The 19952-nt window shown below is 43.9% G+C and overlaps 1 protein-coding gene across 1 annotated transcript; it reads left to right on the top strand.

Annotated features, from left to right (window-relative positions):
- Window positions 1–10723: 10723 nt before the first annotated feature.
- On the top strand, window positions 10724–19637 carry bdh1 (3-hydroxybutyrate dehydrogenase 1). Its single transcript, XM_090189217.1, has 5 exons — window positions 10724–11008; window positions 11290–11400; window positions 11893–12034; window positions 14309–14461; window positions 16041–19637. Exons 1-5 carry the CDS (start codon window positions 10724–10726, stop codon window positions 16505–16507), a joined length of 1158 nt encoding a protein of 385 aa, XP_090045343.1. The 3' UTR covers window positions 16508–19637.
- The last annotated feature ends 315 nt before the right edge of the window (window positions 19638–19952 follow it).

Raw genomic sequence — 19952 nt, 5'->3', positions numbered from 1 at the left:
CACAGCACAACCAGGGACTGTATGTGTTACCATGCAGTCAGTTGGATATGAAGTCACACTTGAATGAATGTCTGGGCCCAGGGTAGGTCTTCAGTTGGCCTGTGCCCAGGGTAGGTCTTCAGTTGGCCTGTGCCCAGGGTAGGTCTTCAGTTGGCCTGGGCCCAGGGTAGGTCTTCAGTTGGCCTGGGCCCAGGGTAGGTCTTCAGTTGGCCTGGGCCCAGGGTAGGTCTTCAGTTGGCCTGGGCCCAGGGTAGGTCTTCAGTTGGCCTGGGCCCAGGGTAGGTCTTCAGTTGGCCTGGGCCCAGGGTAGGTCTTCAGTTGGCCTGGGCCCAGGGTAGGTCTTCAGTTGGCCTGGGCCCAGGGTAGGTCTTCAGTTGGCCTGGGCCCAGGGTAGGTCTTCAGTTGGCCTGGGCCCAGGGTAGGTCTTCAGTTGGCCTGGGCCCAGGGTAGGTCTTCAGTTGGCCTGGGCCCAGGGTAGGTCTTCAGTTGGCCTGGGCCCAGGGTAGGTCTTCAGTTGGCCTGGGCCCAGGGTAGGTCTTCAGTTGGCCTGGGCCCAGGGTAGGTCTTCAGTTGGCCTGGGCCCAGGGTAGGTCTTCAGTTGGCCTGGGCCCAGGGTAGGTCTTCAGTTGGCCTGGGCCCAGGGTAGGTCTTCAGTTGGCCTGGGCCCAGGGTAGGTCTTCAGTTGGCCTGGGCCCAGGGTAGGTCTTCAGTTGGCCTGGGCCCAGGGTAGGTCTTTAGTTGTCGTAAACCCTCAAAAAGCTGGATTTGAGAACCTGTTCCACTCCCTCTTTTGAGCTGAAGGCTCCATTCTTGGGCTTGTGTTTGATCATATCTGTACTCTTGGTACTGACACACCCCCGGGACATGTTGGTCTCCTTCTGTTCAGCTTTTACTTGACACATGGTGCCTGTACCACAGCCCCTGTCACATGCTAAATAAACTACTGGTAGAATAAGTTGTGCTTGGTCTTTCATCTGGCACAATAACGTGCTAGGGTTCATTCAGGAAGGTCCAATGGTACAGGACATGAGTACATTACGTTGTCACAATTACCCCATATCTCTGTTAGATCCGTGTTAGAAATCAGGATACGAGTACCTCATTACTATTGAGCCATTGGATTCCCATGTGAAGGCTTATTGGCCATTCATTCATAGACCTAAAGACAATATAGCACAGAGAAAGGTCATGAGCAGATGAGCTCCCACATTGTTCAGCATGTTTAGAGTTAGACAAACCTGGACATATACAGGATGCTACCCTAAACAACACAACCTTCACTCCAAACCTACAACCTGATTTTGGATGGAATTACCTGGAATGCTTCCTACACCCAAGGATTATTATTCCCAAGTCACACAGTAAATGCTCTGGCAAACAAACAGAAACCTGAAAACACCATCCAACCTGGACCTGAGCGAGTAATGCTGTCTGAATCTATTTTTTTACTTTCAAAAGCCAAGAAAAATACATTACAATTATATATTTTACTTTATAAGGACTGAATGATCAGGCTACCAAGCTTGCTAGGACAAAGTGATACAACTTCAATTAGCACTGACGTGAAGCGAGAGGTGTCGAAGCCTTTGAGCCCAACAAATGACAGGCTACCCCACCCAGATCCAGAGGCCTTGAAGCCCCCTCCTGCTGATCATTTTCTACAACAAATCTGCTTCCAGAAAAAAAGCTTCTCCCAAGTGGGTGTGACACCTATCACGGTGACGCCTACTATCACGGTGACACCTACTATCACTGTGTCTCCCCCTGTCTGGTACAGGTACCCCAACCACACTCCCCCCTCTCTGTTCACCATCTGCCCTGGTTGTCTCCCCGTCTGGTACAGATTATTACCAATCCCACAAGGTATCAAGGACTCCAAACACCCAGAGAAGGATACTCTCCTTGATGTTATCCTCACAATAATCCTGATAGGTATCAGTCTGGTGTTTTCTGTAATGACCTTAGTGATCACTGTTTTACAGTCTGTGTTCGTAATGGCTGCTCAGTGAAATGTCCTGTCCTGGTTCGTCATAGACGCTTGCTAAAAAAACTACTGAGCAAGCCTTCCTTCATGACCTGGCCTCTGTAAAATGGTATAGAATCAGCTTGATCCCCTCTGTCGAAGACACTTGGACCTTCTTTTTTGATATTTTTTTTTATATTATCAGTGTTATTGTTAACAAACATGCCCCCCATAGAGAAAATGAGAATTAAAACAGGTTCAGCCCCTGGTTTGACTGTGATCTTGCAGAGTTACTCCACCTCAAGAATCCCATTTGGCAAAAGGCTCGGCACACACATACTCAGGCTGACTGGCTCTCGTTCAGGCAAATGAGAAATAAGTGCACTCGGGTTATCCGGAAGGCCGAAGTTAGTTACTTTAAGGAGCAGTTCTCTCTCTGTGGGTCTAACCCCAAGAAGTTCTGGAAAACGGTTAAAGACCTGGAGAATAAACCCTCCACCTCACAGCTGCCCACGTCACTTAAAGTTGATGATGTGGTTCAGTCACTGAGTCCGAGGTGCTAAAGGAGCTCCTGAAACTGACTGCTTAAAAACATCTGGGTCAGATGGTTTAGACCCTTTCTTCTTTAAGGTTGCAGCCCCTATCATCACCAAGCCTATCTCTGACCTTTTTAACCTGTCTCTCCTCTCTGGGGAGGTTCCCATTGCTTGGAAGGCAGCCACGGTTCATCCTTTATTTAAAGGGGAGGTCAAGCTGATCCTAATTGTTAGAGGCATATTTCTATTTTGCCCTGTTTATCAAACGTGTTGGAAAAACTTGTCAATAATCAACTGACTGGCTTTCTTCATGTCTATACACTGCACTTTTTGAGAGAGGTAGTTAGCAAATCAGGCCAAAGACCCCTCAGAGACACCAATATTCCTAAGCCGGCCCACAAGAATGGAATGGTCTACCGTATCAAAAGCTTTGGCCAAGTCAATAAAAATAGCAGCACAACATTGCTTATAATCAAGGGCAATGATGACATCATTGAGGACCTTTAAGGTTGTAGTGACACATCCATAACCTGAGCAGAAACCAGATTGCATACCAGAGAGAATACTATAAAGTCAGAAAATCTGCTGTCTCAGCCACTGCCTGTCACCAAGGGAGTACCCCAAGGTTCAATCCTAGGCCCCACGCTCTTCTCAATTTACATCAACAACATAGCTCAGCCGGTAGGAAGCTCTCTAATCCATTTATATGCAGATGATACAGTCTTATACTCCCTGGATTTTGTGTTAAATAATCTACAAAAGCTTTCTTAGTGTCTAACAAGCTTTCTCTACCCTGTCGTGTCTTTGGCTATGCCGGATTAAGTGATAGGACATGCTATTCTATAAAATAATTTCTCTAATATTACCTGATTAAGCTAATCAGGTTAATGTAATTAACTAGAAAGTCGGGGCACCACACAATAATGTTTATAGAGCTGTTATCTTCCGAATGATCTCTTAATAAAGACCTTGTCATCTTTTACGTCAGTAGCAGTCAATATTTAATCCCCACCTTCATGAACCCTGGCTAACAAGTTGAATTTATTTACTAAATACCTAACTACCTCACACAGAATTACATATACCCAGAATGAATCATACATGGATTACAAATTATGTCATAAAGAAAACGTCCCTGGTGGACGGAACAGCTACGACGGCTGGTTACACAAAGAGAGGGGGTTGGGTTTGAGTGAAAGAGCGGGAAGACTGAGTAACAAAGGGAGAAGCTATGCTAAATAAATACAGAATCTTATGCATTCTAAATTACCGCCCATTTGAAAAAGGAAAATGCAATAAATATTTACTCTGAGCTGCGCTTCGGTAGATTGGTCGTCCATGGAAGGCCGGTTTGTCCTTTATGGATCGCAAGTCCACTGAGGAATGTCTAGTGGTGAACTGGAGAGTGGTAGAATGGATACTCTGTCTGTATCACTTTTGGAGTGAATAAGAGTTTAAAGTTCATACCAAGTTGCCATACTTTAATGCTCATGCTATATTCTGGCTGTTATAATCGAAATTCATCCTTCCGGTGTGTAGGTCGTGACCTTCACATTGAAATTCGATGCTAATTTCGTTAGGTTCTCTAAGGTTGGCTTTCTTCTGTAGGTGGTCTTTGTCCTTTCAACGTGGGGACCTCAAGTCCACACGTCCTTGGAACAGCTTATTATCTGAGCCCTTTTAACGTAGGACTGTCGCCCTAATGTCCTCGCAACAGAAAGTTACATTTTCGTCAAGGGCTTTATATAGGAGGGGAGAGAAGGGTGTGTTTCATAGTTTATAACCAATGTCTGTTCACATGGGCAGGGCCACTGAGTTGAGCATAGTTTACTCTATGACAAACCGTTCTCTCATTAAGAAGCTAAATTACATTTAATCTTTTCACTAATAGTTTAATATTTAAACGTTTAAATTGCACAACAATTCCATGTGAATCTGATAACTAGAATGTGTAGACTTTCCAAGATATAGTTTATGTCATCCATTAGTATTAATGTCTCAGATGACAACTGATCTGTCGTAATATTCTTTAAGTACCAACGCATATTTTCAACTGGTTGGATTACCGAAATATGGTTACTTTCACCCCACCTTTTGATGTTCCAGGACTCTATATGTTAAACAAAGGCTTTTCAAGAATCCTTCTGTAGAGTCAAGAGAGAGGAAAGGAAGAAAGGTATTTATGGGGGGAGGTCATAAACCTCACCCACAAGCCAACGTCATGACAACCCTTAACCTTGTTCTGAACACCTCCAAAACAAAGGTCATGTGGTTTGGTAAGAAGAATGCCCCTCTCCCCACCGGTGTGATTACTACCTCTGAGGGTTTAGAGCTTGAGGTAGTCACATCATACAAGTACTTGGGAGTATGGCTAGACTGTACACTGTCCTTCTCTCAGCACATATCAAATCTGCAGGCTGAAGTTAAATCTAGACTTGGTTTCCTATATCGTAATCGCTCCTCTTTCACCAGAGCTGCCAAACTAACCTTGATTCAGATGACCATCCTATCCATGCTAGATTTCGGAGACATCATTTATAGATCAGCAGGTAAGGGTGCTCTCGAGCGGCTAGATGTTCTTTACCGTTCGGCCACCAGATTTGCCACCAATGCTCCTTATAGGACACATCACTGCACTATACTCCTCTGTAAACTGGTCATCTCTGTATACCTGTCGCAAGACCCACTGATTAATGCTTACTTATAAAACCCTCTTAGGCCTTACTCCCCCCTATCTGAGTTATCTACTGCAGCCCTCATCCTCCACATACAACATCGGTTCTGCCAGTCACATTATGTTAAAGGTCCCCAAAGAACACACATCTCTGGGTTGCTCGACTTTTCAGTCCGCTACAGCTAGCGACTGGAACGAGCTGCAACAAACACTCAAACTGGACAGTTTTATCACAATCTCTTCATTGAAAGATTCAATCATGGACACTCTTACTGACAGTTGTGGCTGTTTTGAATGATGTATTGTTGTCTCTACTTACATGCCCTTTGTACCATGTTTTATGCTGCTACCATGTTGTTAGACCTACTAGAGACAGTATAGACCTACTAGAGACAGTATAAACCTACTAGAGACAGTATAAACCTACTAGAGACAGTATAGACCTACTAGAGATAGTATATACCTACTAGAGACAGTATAGACCTACTAGAGACAGTATAGACCTACTACACCTACTAGAGACAGTATAGACCTACTAGAGACAGTATATACCTACTAGAGACAGTATAGACCTACTAGAGACAGTATAGACCTACTAGAGATAGTATATACCTACTAGAGACAGTATAGACCTACCAGAGACAGTATAGACCTACTACACCTACTAGAGACAGTATAGACCTACTAGAGACAGTATATACCTACTAGAGACAGTATAGACCTACTAGAGACAGTGTAGACCTACTAGAGACAGTATAGACCTACTAGAGACAGTATAAACCTACTAGACAGTATAGACCTACTAGAGACAGTATAGACCTACTAGAGACAGTATAGACCTACTATAGACAGTATAGACCTACTAGAGACAGTATAAACCTACTAGAGACAGTATAGACCTACTAGAGACAGTATAGACCTACTAGAGACAGTATAAACCTACTAGAAACAGTATAGACCTACTAGAGACATATAGACCTACTAGAGACAGTATAGACCAAGAGACAGTATGAACCTAGAGACAGTATAGACCTACTAGAGACCGTATAAACCTACTAGAGACAGTATAGACCTACTAGAGACAGTATAGACCTACTAGAGACAGTATAGACCTAGTAGAGACAGTATAGACCTACTAGAGACATATAGACCTACTAGAGACAGTATAGACCTACTAGAGACAGTATAGACCTACAAGAGAGACAGCATAGACCTACTGAAGAGACCGTACAGACATATTAGAGAGACAGTATAGACCTACTAAAGACAGTATATACCTACTAGAGACAGTATAGACCTACTAGAGATAGTATAGACCTACTAGAGACAGTATAAACCTACTAGAGACAGTATAGACCTACTAGAGACAGTATAAACCTACTAGAGACAGTATAGACCTACTAGAGACAGTATAGACCTACTAGAGACAGTATAAACCTACTAGAGACAGTATAGACCTACTAGACAGTTTAGACCTACTAGAGACAGTATATACAAACTAGAAACAGTTGAGACCTACCAGAGAGACAGCATAAACCTACTAGAGACAGTATAGATTTACTAGAGACAGTATAGACCTACTAGAGACAGTATAGACCAAGAGACAGTATAAACCTAGAGACAGTATAGACCTACTAGAGACAGTATAAACCTACTAGAGACAGTATAGACCTTCTAGAGACAGTATAGACCTACTAGAGACAGTATAGACCTACTAGAGACAGTAAAGACCAAGAGACAGTATAAACCTAGAGACAGTATAGACCTACTGGAGACAGTATAAACCTACTAGAAACAGTATAGACCTTCTAGAGACAGTATAGACCTACTAGAGACAGTATAGCCCTACTAGAGACAGTATAGACCTACTAGACAGTATAGACCTACTAGAGACAGTATATACCAACTAGAAACAGTTGAGACCTACCAGAGAGACAGCATAAACCTACTAGAGACAGTATAGATTTACTAGAGACAGTATAGACCTACTAGAGAGACTATACAGACATATTAGAGAGTCACTGTAGACCTACCAGAGACAGTATAGACTTACTAAAGGCAGTATTGACTTACTAGAGACAGTATAGACCTACAAGAGAGACAGCATAGACCTACTGAAGAGACCGTACAGACATATTAGAGAGACAGTATAGACCTACTAAAGACAGTATAGACCTACTAGAGACAGTATAGACCTACTAGAGACAGTATAGACCTACTAGAGACAGTATAGACCTACTAGACAGTATAGACCTACTAGAGACAGCATATACCTACTAGAGACAGTATAGACCTACTAGAGACAGTATAGACCTACTAGAGACAGTATAGACCTACTAGAGACAGTATGGACCTACTAGAGACAGTATAGACCTACTACAGACAGTATAGACCTACTAGAGACAGTTGAGACGTACTAGAGACAGTATAGACCTACTAGAGACAGTTGAGACCTACTACAGACAGTATAGACCTATTAGAGACAGTATAAACCTACTAGAGACAGTATAGACCTACTAGACAGTATAGACCTACTAGAGATAGTTGAGACCTACTGGAGACAGTATAGACGTACTAGAGACAGTATAGACCTACTAGAGACAGTATATACCTACTTGAGACAGTATAGACGTACTAGAGACAGTATAGACGTACTAGAGACAGTACAGACCTACTAGAGACAGTATATACCTACTAGAGATAGTTGAGACCTACTGGAGACAGTATAGACGTACTAGAGACAGTATAGACCTACTACAGACAGTATTGACCTACTAGAGACAGTTGAGACGTACTAGAGACAGTATAGACCTACTAGAGACAGTTGCGACGTACTAGAGACAGTATAGACCTACTAGAGACAGTTGAGACCTACTAGAGACAGTATAGACCTATTAGAGACATATAGACCTACTAGAGACAGTATAGACGTACTAGAGACAGTATAGACGTACTAGAGACAGTATAGACCTACTAGAGACAGTTGAGACCTACTAGAGACAGTATAGACCTACTAGAGACAGTATATACCTACTGGAGATAGTTGAGACCTACTAGAGACAGTATAGACCTACTAGAGACAGTATATACCTACTAGAGATAGTTGAGACCTACTGGAGACAGTATAGACGTACTAGAGACAGTATAGACCTACTAGAGACAGTATATACCTACTTGAGACAGTATAGACGTACTAGAGACAGTACAGACCTACTAGAGACAGTATATACCTACTAGAGATAGTTGAGACCTACTAGAGACAGCATAGACCTACCATCTGCCTCCTATGTCTGCATCTAGGCCTCGCCTTGTGCCCTGATATAACCTTTAACCAGGTTGCAGGCACTGGTTATCAGTCAACCTACCAGGTTAGTTACAAACAGCACAGAAGTGAAATCATCTTTACTAATGCTGCAGAAATGTTCCTTAAAGCAGTATCCAAATCCATAGGGCTTAGTAATCACAATATAGTAAGTAGCCATATCTAGGAAAACCAAAGATCCAAAGGCTGGGCCTGATATAGTGTATAAGAGGTCATAGAATAAGTTTTGTAGTGATTCATATTTTATTTTTATTTTTTATTTCACCTTTATTTAACCAGGTAGGCAAGTTGAGAACAAGTTCTCATTTACAATTGCGACCTGGCCAAGAGAAAGCAAAGCAGTTTGACACATACAACGACAGAGTTACACATGGAGTAAAAACAAACATACAGTCAATAATACAGTATAAACAAGTCTATATACGATATGTTAATGATCTGTGGTGTGTAATGAGTAGCAAACAGACGCTGCTCTTGACGCTTATCTCAGTTACTAATAAGCATGCACCCATTAAGAAAATGACTGTAAAAACTGTTAAATCCCCTTGGATTGATGAGGATTTAAAAAATTGTATGCCATACCTTTTGCCTCGTTCAACATGTGAATGAGGCAAAAGGTATGGAAATGAGTCTGGCAGCCCAACGTACTGCAAATTAACAAAATAGCGTGACTAAACTAAAGAAGAAACTACACTGAAACAAACATAAACCATATAAAGAATGATAGTAAAAAGCTTTGGAGCACCTTAAATTACATTTTAAATCAAATTCATTCATTGAATCAGATGGCTCATTCATCACAAAGCCCACTGATATTGCAAACTACTTTAATTACTTTTTCATTGGCAAGATAAACAAACTTAAGGATGACATTCCAGCAACAAACGCTGACACTACACATCCAGGAATATCTGACCAAATTATGAAAGACAAGCGTTGTACTTTTGAATTCTGTAACAAGCCACCAGGGTCTGACAACTTGGATGGAAAATTACTGAGGATAATAGCGGACGATATTGCATCTCCTATTTGCCATATCTTCAATCCAAACCTACTAGAAAGTGTGCCCCCTCAGGCCTGGAGGGAAGCTGAAGTCATTCCCCTACCTAATAGAATAGTAAAGCCCTCTTTACTGGCTCAAATAGCCGACCAATCAGCCTGTTACCAACCCTTAGTATTTGACCAGATACAATGTTATTTTACAGTAAACAAATTGACAAACTTTCAACACCCTTATAGGGAAGGACACTTACACACATGACTGATTGGCTGAGAGAAATGATGAAATGATGATGATGATTAAAACAGAGCAGGTTTGTTCATTGCGGCTTTTGACATTATCGATCATAGTCTGCTGCTGGAAAAACACTACAGTTCAAAAGTTTGGGGTCACTTAGAAATGTCCTTGTTTTTGAAAGAAAATCACTTTTTTTTGTCCATTAAAATAACATCAAATTGATCAGGGGGGGCAGCAGGGTAGCCTAGTGGTTAGAGTGTTGGACTAGTAACCGAAAGGTTGCAAGATCGAATCCCCGAGACAACAAGGTAAAAATCTGTAGTTCTGCTCCTGAACAAGGCAGTTAACCCACCTAGGCAATCATTGTAAATAATAATTTGTTCTTAACTGACTTGCCTAGTAAAATCAGGAATGTGTTGTAGCTGATTTTTTTTATGGAATATGTACACAGGCGTACAGAGGCCCATTTTCAGCAACCATCCCTCCTGTGTTCCAATGGCACGTTGTGTTAGCTAATCCAAGTTTACCATTTTAAACGGCTAATTGATAATTAGAAAACAGTTTTACAATTATGTTAGCACTGCTGAAAACTGTTCTGATTAAAGAAGCAATTAAAACTGGCCTTCTTTAGACTAGTTGAGTATCTGGAGCTTCAGCATTTCTGGGTTTGATTACAGGCTCAAAATGGCCAGAAACAAAGACTTTCTTCTGAAACTATTCTTGGAATGTAAATCACAGAACATATAGGTAGGTAGTGGCAGCTGCAGAGAAGTAGCTGGACATACAATATTTGACTTCAGAAGAGTTACAGGGTGTGTTGAGTGGTGGTTTTCTGCCCTGGTGGTGCAGGAGTAGATATGGTCAAAGTAGTGGAATGGGGAAGTGAGTTTTTAATTAGTGTAGAGTTAGTTGGAATGGTGTTTATTTGACATTTTTCCCATTTTGTATCACAGTATAATGGATATATATTATAGTCCAGTTGGGGGCGGTAATGCAACACATTGGATGCCAACCGTCGTTAAACCCCGAAGAAGAAGTTAACAGCACAGAAGTTAATAACGAAATGGCTTCGCTTCCTTTCGTTCGAGGGGCTCTACTCGTGTCGTTTTCGGTTCTTTTGACTGTAGTTCTGGGGTTCGGACTCCCAGCGTTGCTGAATGCTGTCGCTAAATGCTGTGGTTTTCCTGAGACCAGTGTGTCAGAGTGCATAGTCGGGGTGTATTTCATTTTTGTACTCTATGTCGCGACACCACGGATACCCAGAGGAACGATAGAGGTACAGAAGCCTAAAATATCTCACCTGTACGGTATACCATTGAAAATCTAATGCCTTTTATATTTTATTCCACACTGTATCTACGCTATACGTATTTAAAGTTGAACAAAGCAGATAAGACATTAAATCATATCATAATAAGATATAAAAGTATCCCACAATAGTTTGAAATTAAATGGGTCAATTCCAAGCAGTGCAGTTTCTCAGCTTGCCTTTCCATCTATTCAAACCCTTTAAAATGACACTTTGTGTTGGGTAATATTAGTTTGTCCATGTTGCAGGTAAAGGGAAAGGCAGTATTCATCACAGGCTGTGACAGTGGTTTTGGTCATGCCACGGCTAAGCACCTCCACAAACTGGGCTTCACTGTCTTCGCTGGATGTCTGTTCAAGGTAATGTTATTAGTTTATGTCCAGGTAAACTGTCTGTTCAAGGTACTGTGTATATCCAGGTAAACTGTCTGTTCAAGGTAATGTTATTAGTTTATGTCCAGGTAAACTGTTTGTTCAAGGTAATGTTATTTGTTTATGTCCAGGTAAACTGTCTGTTCAAGGTAATGTTATTAGTTTATGTCCAGGTAAACTGTCTGTTCAAGGTAATGTTATTTGTTTATGTCCAGGTAAACTGTCTGTTCAAGGTAATGTTATTAGTTTATGTCCAGGTAAACTGTCTGTTCAAGGTAATGTTATTAGTTTGTCTAGGTAAACTGTCTGTTCAAGGTAATGCAGAAGATGCTAAGGAAATGGAAAGTAGGATTTCTGTCTGTGAAATAATAGGCTGGCGCAGTAGTCTGAGTTGGTGCTGATTGTTGAAATGTTCAGAGAGCCATTGACTATCGTCAGACAGTTTTGGAGTTCTTCTGATTTGATGCCTTTCCTTTCCAGGATAAGGGTGGGGAAGGGTCCAAGGAGCTGGAGGAGATGCAGTCAGATCGGATGAAGGTGGTTCAGCTGGATGTCTGCAGTGAGGAGCAGGTGAACAGAGCTGTGGACTACGTCAACACACACCTGGACGACTCACCGAGAGGTACAGAACACCAGTCTGTCTCTCTGCCAGACATCATACCATAAACAGGAACATGAACGGCATCATGCAGAACTCTTTCTACATTATCTAGAATAAATATGCTGATTTTTGATCTGAATTATTGGGTATAGTGAATGATTATCTGCATGACAGTGAAAGCAGATGCAGTGCATTCAGAAAGTAGTCATACCCCTTTACATATTCAATATTTTGTTACAGCCTGAATTCAAAATAAAAAACCTCACCCATCTAGACAGGTGTGTTTTTTTCCCCAAAATCACATCCAATCTATCGAATTTACCTCAGGTGGACTCCAAGTTGTAGTGACATCTCAAGGATGAACAATGGAAACAGGATTCATCTGGGGTCAATTTGGGGTGTCATGGCAAGGGGGTGTGAATACTTACAGTACCAGTCAAAAGTTTGGACACACCTACTCATTCAAGGGTTTTTCTTCATTTTTACTATTTTCTACATTGTAGAATAATAGTGAAGACATCAACTATGGAATCATTCCCCCTCAGGAGACTGAAAAGATTTGGGTCCCCAGATCCTCAAAATGTTCTACAACTGCACCATCGAGATCATCCTGACAGGCATCCTACATGTAAAAATTACCTCAACTAACCCCCGCACATTGACTCTGTACCGGTACCCCCTGAATATAGCCTCCACATTGACTCTGTACCGGTACCCCCAGTATATAGCCTCCACATTGACTCTGTACCGGTACCCCCTGAATATAGCCTCCACATTGACTCTGTACCGGTACCCCCTGTATATAGCCTCCACATTGACTCTGTACCGGTACCCCCTGTATATAGCGTCCACATTGACTCTGTACCGGTACCCCCTGTATATAGCGTCCACATTGACTCTGTACCGTAACACCCTGTATATAGCCTCCACATTGACTCTGTACCGGTACCCCCTGTATATAGCCTCCACATTGACTCTGTACCGGTACCCCCTGTATATAGCCTCCACATTGACTCTGTACTGGTACCCCCTGTATATAGCGTCCACATTGACTCTGTACCGGTACCCCCAGTATATAGCGTCCACATTGACTCTACTGGTACCCCCAGTATATAGCCTCCACATTGACTCTACTGGTACCCCCAGTATATAGCCTCCACATTGACTCTACTGGTACCCCCTGTATATAGCCTCCACATTGACTCTGTACCGGTACCCCCAGTATATAGCGTCCACATTGACTCTACTGGTACCCCCAGTATATAGCCTCCACATTGACTCTACTGGTACCCCCAGTATATAGCCTCCACATTGACTCTACCGGTACCCCTGTATATAGCCTCCACATTGACTCTGTACCGGTACCCCCAGTATATAGCCTCCACATTGACTCTGTACCGGTACCCCCTGTATATAGCCTCCACATTGACTCTGTACTGGTACCTCCTGTATATAGCCTCCACATTGACTCTGTACTGGTACCTCCTGTATATAGCCTCCACATTGACTCTGTACTGGTACCTCCTGTATATAGCCTCCACATTGACTCTGTACTGGTACCCCCAGTGTATAGCCTCCACATTGACTCTACTGGTACCCCCAGTATATAGCCTCCACATTGTACTGGTACCCCCAGTATATAGCCTCCACATTGACTCTACTGGTACCCCCACTATATAGAGCCTCTTTTATTTTTTTACTTTAGTTTATTTGGTAAATATTTTCTTAATGCTTCTTGAACTGCACAGTTGGTTAAGGGCTTGTCAGTTGTCACTTGGTTTGGGATGAGTAGGACCGCAGAGTGAAGGAAAATTAGCCAACAAGTGCTCAGCATATGTGGGAACTCATTCAAGACTGTTGGAAAAGCATTGCTCATAACGCTTGAGAGAGTGCCAGGAGTGTGCAAAGCTGTCAAGGCAAAGGGTGGCTACTTTGAAGAATCTAAAATATATTTTGATTTGTTTAACTTTTTTTTTGTTGTTGGTTACTACATGATTCCATAGTTTAATATCTTCACTATTATTCTACAATGAATGAAATAGTAAAAATAAAGAAAAACCCTGGAATGAGTGGGTGTGTCCAAACTTTTGACTGGTACTGTATGTAAATTCGATTTTCTGTATTTCATTTTCAGTAAATTTGCATACATTTCTAAACATGTTTTCACTTTGTCGTTATGGGGTATTGTGTGTAAATGCTGAATTCAGGCTGTGACTATGTTAAATCAAGAAGAAAATGTGTCAATGGAGACACTGAAGGAGACCAAGTCATAACCTTCTCTATTCCCCTGATCAGGTCTGTGGGCGGTGCTGAACAACGCAGGTGTGTCTACGTTTGGAGAGGTGGAGTTTACGACCATGGAGACGTACCGACAGGTGTCAGAGGTCAACCTGTGGGGGGTTATCAGGGTCACCAAGGCCCTCCTGCCCCTCATCCGTAGGGCCAAAGGTCAGCCACACACAACTGCTTCAGACACAAGTACTAAATAACTACCGCCCTGTAGCACTCACATCTGTAGTCATGAAGTGCTTTGACAGGCTGGTCATGGCTCACATTAACTCCACCATCCCAGAAACCCTAGACACACTCCAATTTTCATACCACCCCACCCGATCCATCTATTGCACTCCACACTGTGCTCACCCATCTAGATAAGAGGAATACCTATGTGAGAATGCTGTTCATTGACTACAGCTCAGTGTTAAACACCCATTGTCCCCTCCATGCTTGTCACCAAGCTTAAGGTGGTGGTGGTACGGGGGCTCTGTTTAGGTGGTGGTGGTACGGGGGCTCTGTTTAGGTGGTGGTGGTGGTGGTACGGGGGCTCTGTTTAGGTGGTGGTGGTACGGTAGTGGTGGTGGTGGTACGGGGGCTCTGTTTAGGCTGCGGTGGTGGTGGTACGGGGGCTCTGTTTAGGCTGCGGTGGTGGTGGTACGGGGGCTCCGCACCGTACCACCACCACCACCTAAACAGAGCCCCCGTAGGCTGCGGTGGTGGTACGGGGGCTCTGTTTAGGCTGCGGTGGTGGTACGGGGGCTCTGTTTAGGCTGCGGTGGTGGTGGTACGGGGGCTCCGCACCGTACCACCACCACCACCTAAACAGAGCCCCCGTAGGCTGCGGTGGTGGTGGTACGGGGGCTCTGTTTAGGCTGCGGCGGTGGTGGTACGGGGGCTCTGTTTAGGCTGCGGTGGTGGTACGGGGGCTCTGTTTAGGCTGCGGTGGTGGTACGGGGGCTCTGTTTAGGTGGTGGTGGTGGTACGGGGGCTCTGTTTAGGTGGTGGTGGTGGTACGGGGGCTCTGTTTAGGTGGTGGTGGTGGTACGGGGGCTCTGTTTAGGTGGTGGTGGTGGTACGGGGGCTCTGTTTAGGCTGCGGTGGTGGTGGTACGGGGGCTCTGTTTAGGCTGCGGTGGTGGTGGTACGGGGGCTCTGTTTCGGTGGTGGTACGGGGGCTCTGTTTAGGCTGCGGTGGTGGTACGGGGGCTCTGTTTGGGCCGCGGTGGTACGGGGGCTCTGTTTAGGCTGCGGTGGTGGTACGGGGGCTCTGTTTAGGCATAATGTTGTTTGTGTGGAATGTAATGTACTGCATTGAGCTGGTAGAAAATTAGTGACCAACTGACTAGCGCTTTGGTCAATCAGTCGCTGCTCTGTAAAGCTCCTGAAGAATGTTTTTAAGATGTGGTTTTGAGGCTAGTTGGACTGTAGAGGCATGCCACTGGAGCATTTACTAACAGGCTCAGAGCTTGGGTTCATACTGCTTTTCTTCTAGAAATAAAAAGTGAAAAGGTAGACTCAGCGTTATGTTGTTGTCACCAGCAGCACCTCAGATATTCATATGAGAGTGATGCAATACTTTTCTGTGTTTCAGAAATCGATTGCTGTTTACTTTGTGCATCGATTAATCTACCTTTTTTAATGTGTTCTAAATCACTGTGTTAAATAGATATTGATCTATGTAATAACCTAATGCCACTGTGTTGTTAAATAGGTATTGATCTACGTAATAACCTAATGCCACTGTGTTGCAGGTCGTGTGGTCAACCTGGCCAGTATGTATGGGCGGATGGGCAATGCCCTGCGTTCTCCATACTGCGTATCTAAATATGGCGTGGAAGCGTTCTCCGACTGTCTACGTTATGAGATGAAGGCCTGGGGGGTCAAGGTCTCCGTCATCGAGCCGGGGAACTTCATTGTGGCAACGGGCATCCTGACCCGGGACATTGTGGCGACCACTGCTGATAAACTGTGGCGCGAGGCGCCCCCTGGTGTCCAGGAGGACTATGGCCACGCCCACTTCGACAAACACATGGCTCTGATGAGGTCATACTGTAGCATCGGACAGAAAGATGTCCAGCCCGTCCTAGATGACATCACCGACGCCATCACGTCACGCCGCCCGTTCACGCGCTATAACCCCATGGAGCCTCACTGGTGGATCAGGATGCAGGTGATGACACACCTACCGGCCGCCATCTCCGACCGTCTCTACTTCTGAACTGGAGGATCCCTGTCTCTGATCGTCTCCATACGTACAGTGTATCCTATTGCATTAGGGTTCCGTTCCACTTTAGTGTCTAAAATTGGGGAATTCCCTATGGAAAATTACAAGCGATCGATTCTCAATATGTTAAATCTAATTTGAATGAATTTCCTGATTTAACAATTTCTGTTCTCCTTGGATCATGAGGTCCAGAGCCCACTGCTGTAGCTAAGGATTCCTTCACACTGGAAATCTCAGTGATTGAGCCATTTTGAACACTATGCACTATTGTCCTATCTACAATATATACGTTATTCACCCCCTTGGAAACGGGATCTTTTCTTCTTCTTAAGTAATACATGAAGCTGTAATATTCAAGTGATGAAGCCGATGTTTGGAGGTTATATTGGCGCGGGTGTTAGGCCCGAGGTGAACACCAGCTCCCAGGGCATTATCACTTTTATACGGGTTATTAACATATTTTCATAAACATTACTTTGATGAATTTACTCATACAGTTTCATCCTTCCACGAGATATAGTCCCGACGCAAATCTAGGGTTGCTACCCAAGCCGGCTGGTTGGTCATTCTATCGGTTCGGGTTGCCAGAGACGCGACCCAGTCGTTGTCCTTTTGTTCTGTGTCTAGGGACGCGACCCAGTCGTTGTCCTTTTATTCTGTGTCTAGGGACGCGACCCAGTCGTTGTCCTTTTGTTCTGTGTCTAGGGACGAGACCCAGTCGTTGTCCTTTTGTTCTGTGTCTATGGACGCGACCCAGTCATTGTCCTTTTGTTCTGTGTCTAGGGACGAGAACCAGTCGTTGTCCTTTTGTTCTGTGTCTAGGGACGAGACCCAGTCGTTGTCCTTTTGTTCTGTGTCTAGGGACGAGACCCAGTCGTTGTCCTTTTGTTCTGTGTCTAGGGACGAGACCCAGTCGTTGTCCTTTTGTTCTGTGTCTAGGGACGCGACCCAGTCGTTGTCCTTGTTGTTCTGTGTCTATGGACGCGACCCAGTCGTTGTCCTTGTTGTTCTGTGTCTAGGGACGCGACCCAGTCGTTGTCCTTTTATTCTGTGTCTAGGGACGAGACCCAGTCGTTGTCCTTGTTGTTCTGTTTCGAGGGACGCGACCCAGTCGTTGTCCTTTTGTTCTGTGTCTATGGACGCGACCCAGTCGTTGTCCTTTTGTTCTGTGTCTAGGGACGAGACCCAGTCGTTGTCCTTGTTGTTCTGTGTCTAGGGACGCGACCCAGTCGTTGTCCTTTTGTTCTGTGTCTAGGGACGCGACCCAGTTGTCCTTTTGTTCTGTGTCTAGGGATGAGACCCAGTCGTTGTCCTTGTTGTTCTGTATCTAGGAACGAGACCCAGTCGTTGTCCTTGTTGTTCTGTATCTATGGACGCGACCCAGTCGTTGTCCTTTTATTCTGTGTCTAGGGACGCGACCCAGTCGTTGTCCTTTTGTTCTGTGTCTAGGGACGAGACCCAGTCGTTGTCCTTTTATTCTGTGTCTAGGGACGAGACCCAGTCGTTGTCCTTTTGTTCTGTGTCTATGGACGAGACCCAGTCGTTGTCCTTTTATTCTGTGTCTAGGAACGCGACCCAGTCGTTGTCCTTTTATTCTGTGTCTAGGAACGCGACCCAGTCGTTGTCCTTTTGTTCTGTGTCTATGGACGAGACCCAGTCGTTGTCCTTTTATTCTGTGTCTAGGAACGCGACCCAGTCGTTGTCCTTTTATTCTGTGTCTAGGGACGCGACCCAGTCGTTGTCCTTTTATTCTGTGTCTATGGACGCGACCCAGTCGTTGTCCTTGTTGTTCTGTGTCTATGGACGCGACCCAGTCGTTGTCCTTTTGTTCTGTGTCTATGGACGAGACCCAGTCGTTGTCCTTTTGTTCTGTGTCTAGGGACGAGACCCAGTCGTTGTCCTTTTGTTCTGTGTCTAGGGACGCGAACCAGTCGTTGTCCTTTTGTTCTGTGTCTAGGGACGAGAACCAGTCATTGTCCTTGTTGTTCTGTGTCTATGGACGAGACCCAGTCGTTGTCCTTTTGTTCTGTGTCTATGGACGAGACCCAGTCGTTGTCCTTGTTGTTCTGTATCTATGGACGAGACCCAGTCGTTGTCCTTGTTGTTCTGTGTCTATGGACGCGACCCAGTCGTTGTCCTTTTGTTCTGTATCTATGGACGAGACCCAGTCGTTGTCCTTTTATTCTGTATCTATGGACGAGACCCAGTCGTTCGTTCTAAATGTTCCATTGCCATGATGGCTGGCAATGATCTTATCCCTTGCTTGCTATTTGGCTAACACAGGCATGTCAAACAGTGAAGCCAGAATAACAGCACAGTAGCTGGGGTTTAAGCTGTTTTCTAGTGACTCTTTCGGGATACCTCCATAACAATGAGCTAATGATTTCTCCTGGCATGGAACGCAGGCTGGTTCTCTCTCTCTCTCTCTCTTCCCCTCCCTCCCCCCAAACTGAAGCTGGAATGACAGCAAACGAGCTACAGTTACTGTTTTTCTGTTGACATTTCGTTTGTATAGATCCATAAAAATGATGCTGAGTCATGATTTCGACTGGCTGAGAGAAGCTGCCTGTTTGTCCCGACATGTTCATTAACAGCTGGAGATCCAATTTCAATATTGTATATTTTTTTTAAAAATGTGGGTTATTACAAAAAGGTTATTACAAATCTCCACTGTTGAAAACCAATTGTTAATCTAAAAGAAATTTGATAATGTCTAGATGCTTTTTAGAGTGGAGATCAAGTTTATAAGTTGCCTGGTTGGGCTGATGAGAGAGTGGATTGCTCAGAGTAAATAGACATTTTAACGTCATAGATTTAGCCTGTGGTAACTTGTAGAATAGACAATGGCTGGAATGTGGTTTTAACCAACCAGGATTAGACCCACCCATATAAACCTTGATTGAGATAAGTATTCAACCCTCTGAGTCAATACATGTTAGAATCACATTTTGGCAGCGATTACAGCTGTGAGTCTTCTTGGGTTGGTATCTAAGGGGCCAATTCAGACTGAGGAAATGCCTTTTGCACTTCTCAGTTGGTATTCAGACTTACCAAGCATGTATTGCGCTCTACAGGTGTGGCTACCATGCCCTCAATGAATAAATATCATTCAATCACTGACAAACCTCCCACTTGCTGGCTAACCAATTATTTCCTTTGTTGTGAAGTTCACATTCAACAGTGTTTTCAGTACATTTATCGAAAGCCATCCCTTTAAATATGCTGTACCTTTTTAAAATTTGAATTTTGTCTACAGACAAAAGAGAGAATATTATGGATCGATGAAATTAAGCATCTAAATATATTGATCTCTTTCAGCACCAACTCGTAGATTTTTGTGGGTTATTTCTTGCCGATGTTACGAAAGTGAATCATTCTAATCAGGTTTGGTGAGCCTTTACGTATTAAATATATTATTGAATCAAAAATAGTGTTATGA

This window comes from Oncorhynchus mykiss, chromosome 11, assembly GCF_057628025.1.
Source record: "Oncorhynchus mykiss isolate SJ-2025 chromosome 11, ASM5762802v1, whole genome shotgun sequence".
NCBI lineage: Eukaryota > Metazoa > Chordata > Actinopteri > Salmoniformes > Salmonidae > Oncorhynchus > Oncorhynchus mykiss.
Note: the sequence above shows the minus strand (reverse complement) of the source record. Positions and strands in the feature narration are given on the sequence as shown.

Excerpts from the sequence above, each read along its gene's own strand:
- bdh1 (XM_090189217.1), top strand. The coding sequence starts at position 10,724 with ATGCAACACATTGGATGCCAACCGTCGTTAAACCCCGAAGAAGAAGTT. Across the intron at positions 11,401-11,892 it reads TCGCTGGATGTCTGTTCAAG|GATAAGGGTGGGGAAGGGTC; the intron begins GTAATGTTATTA and ends TTTCCTTTCCAG. Across the intron at positions 12,035-14,308 it reads CCTGGACGACTCACCGAGAG|GTCTGTGGGCGGTGCTGAAC; the intron begins GTACAGAACACC and ends TCCCCTGATCAG.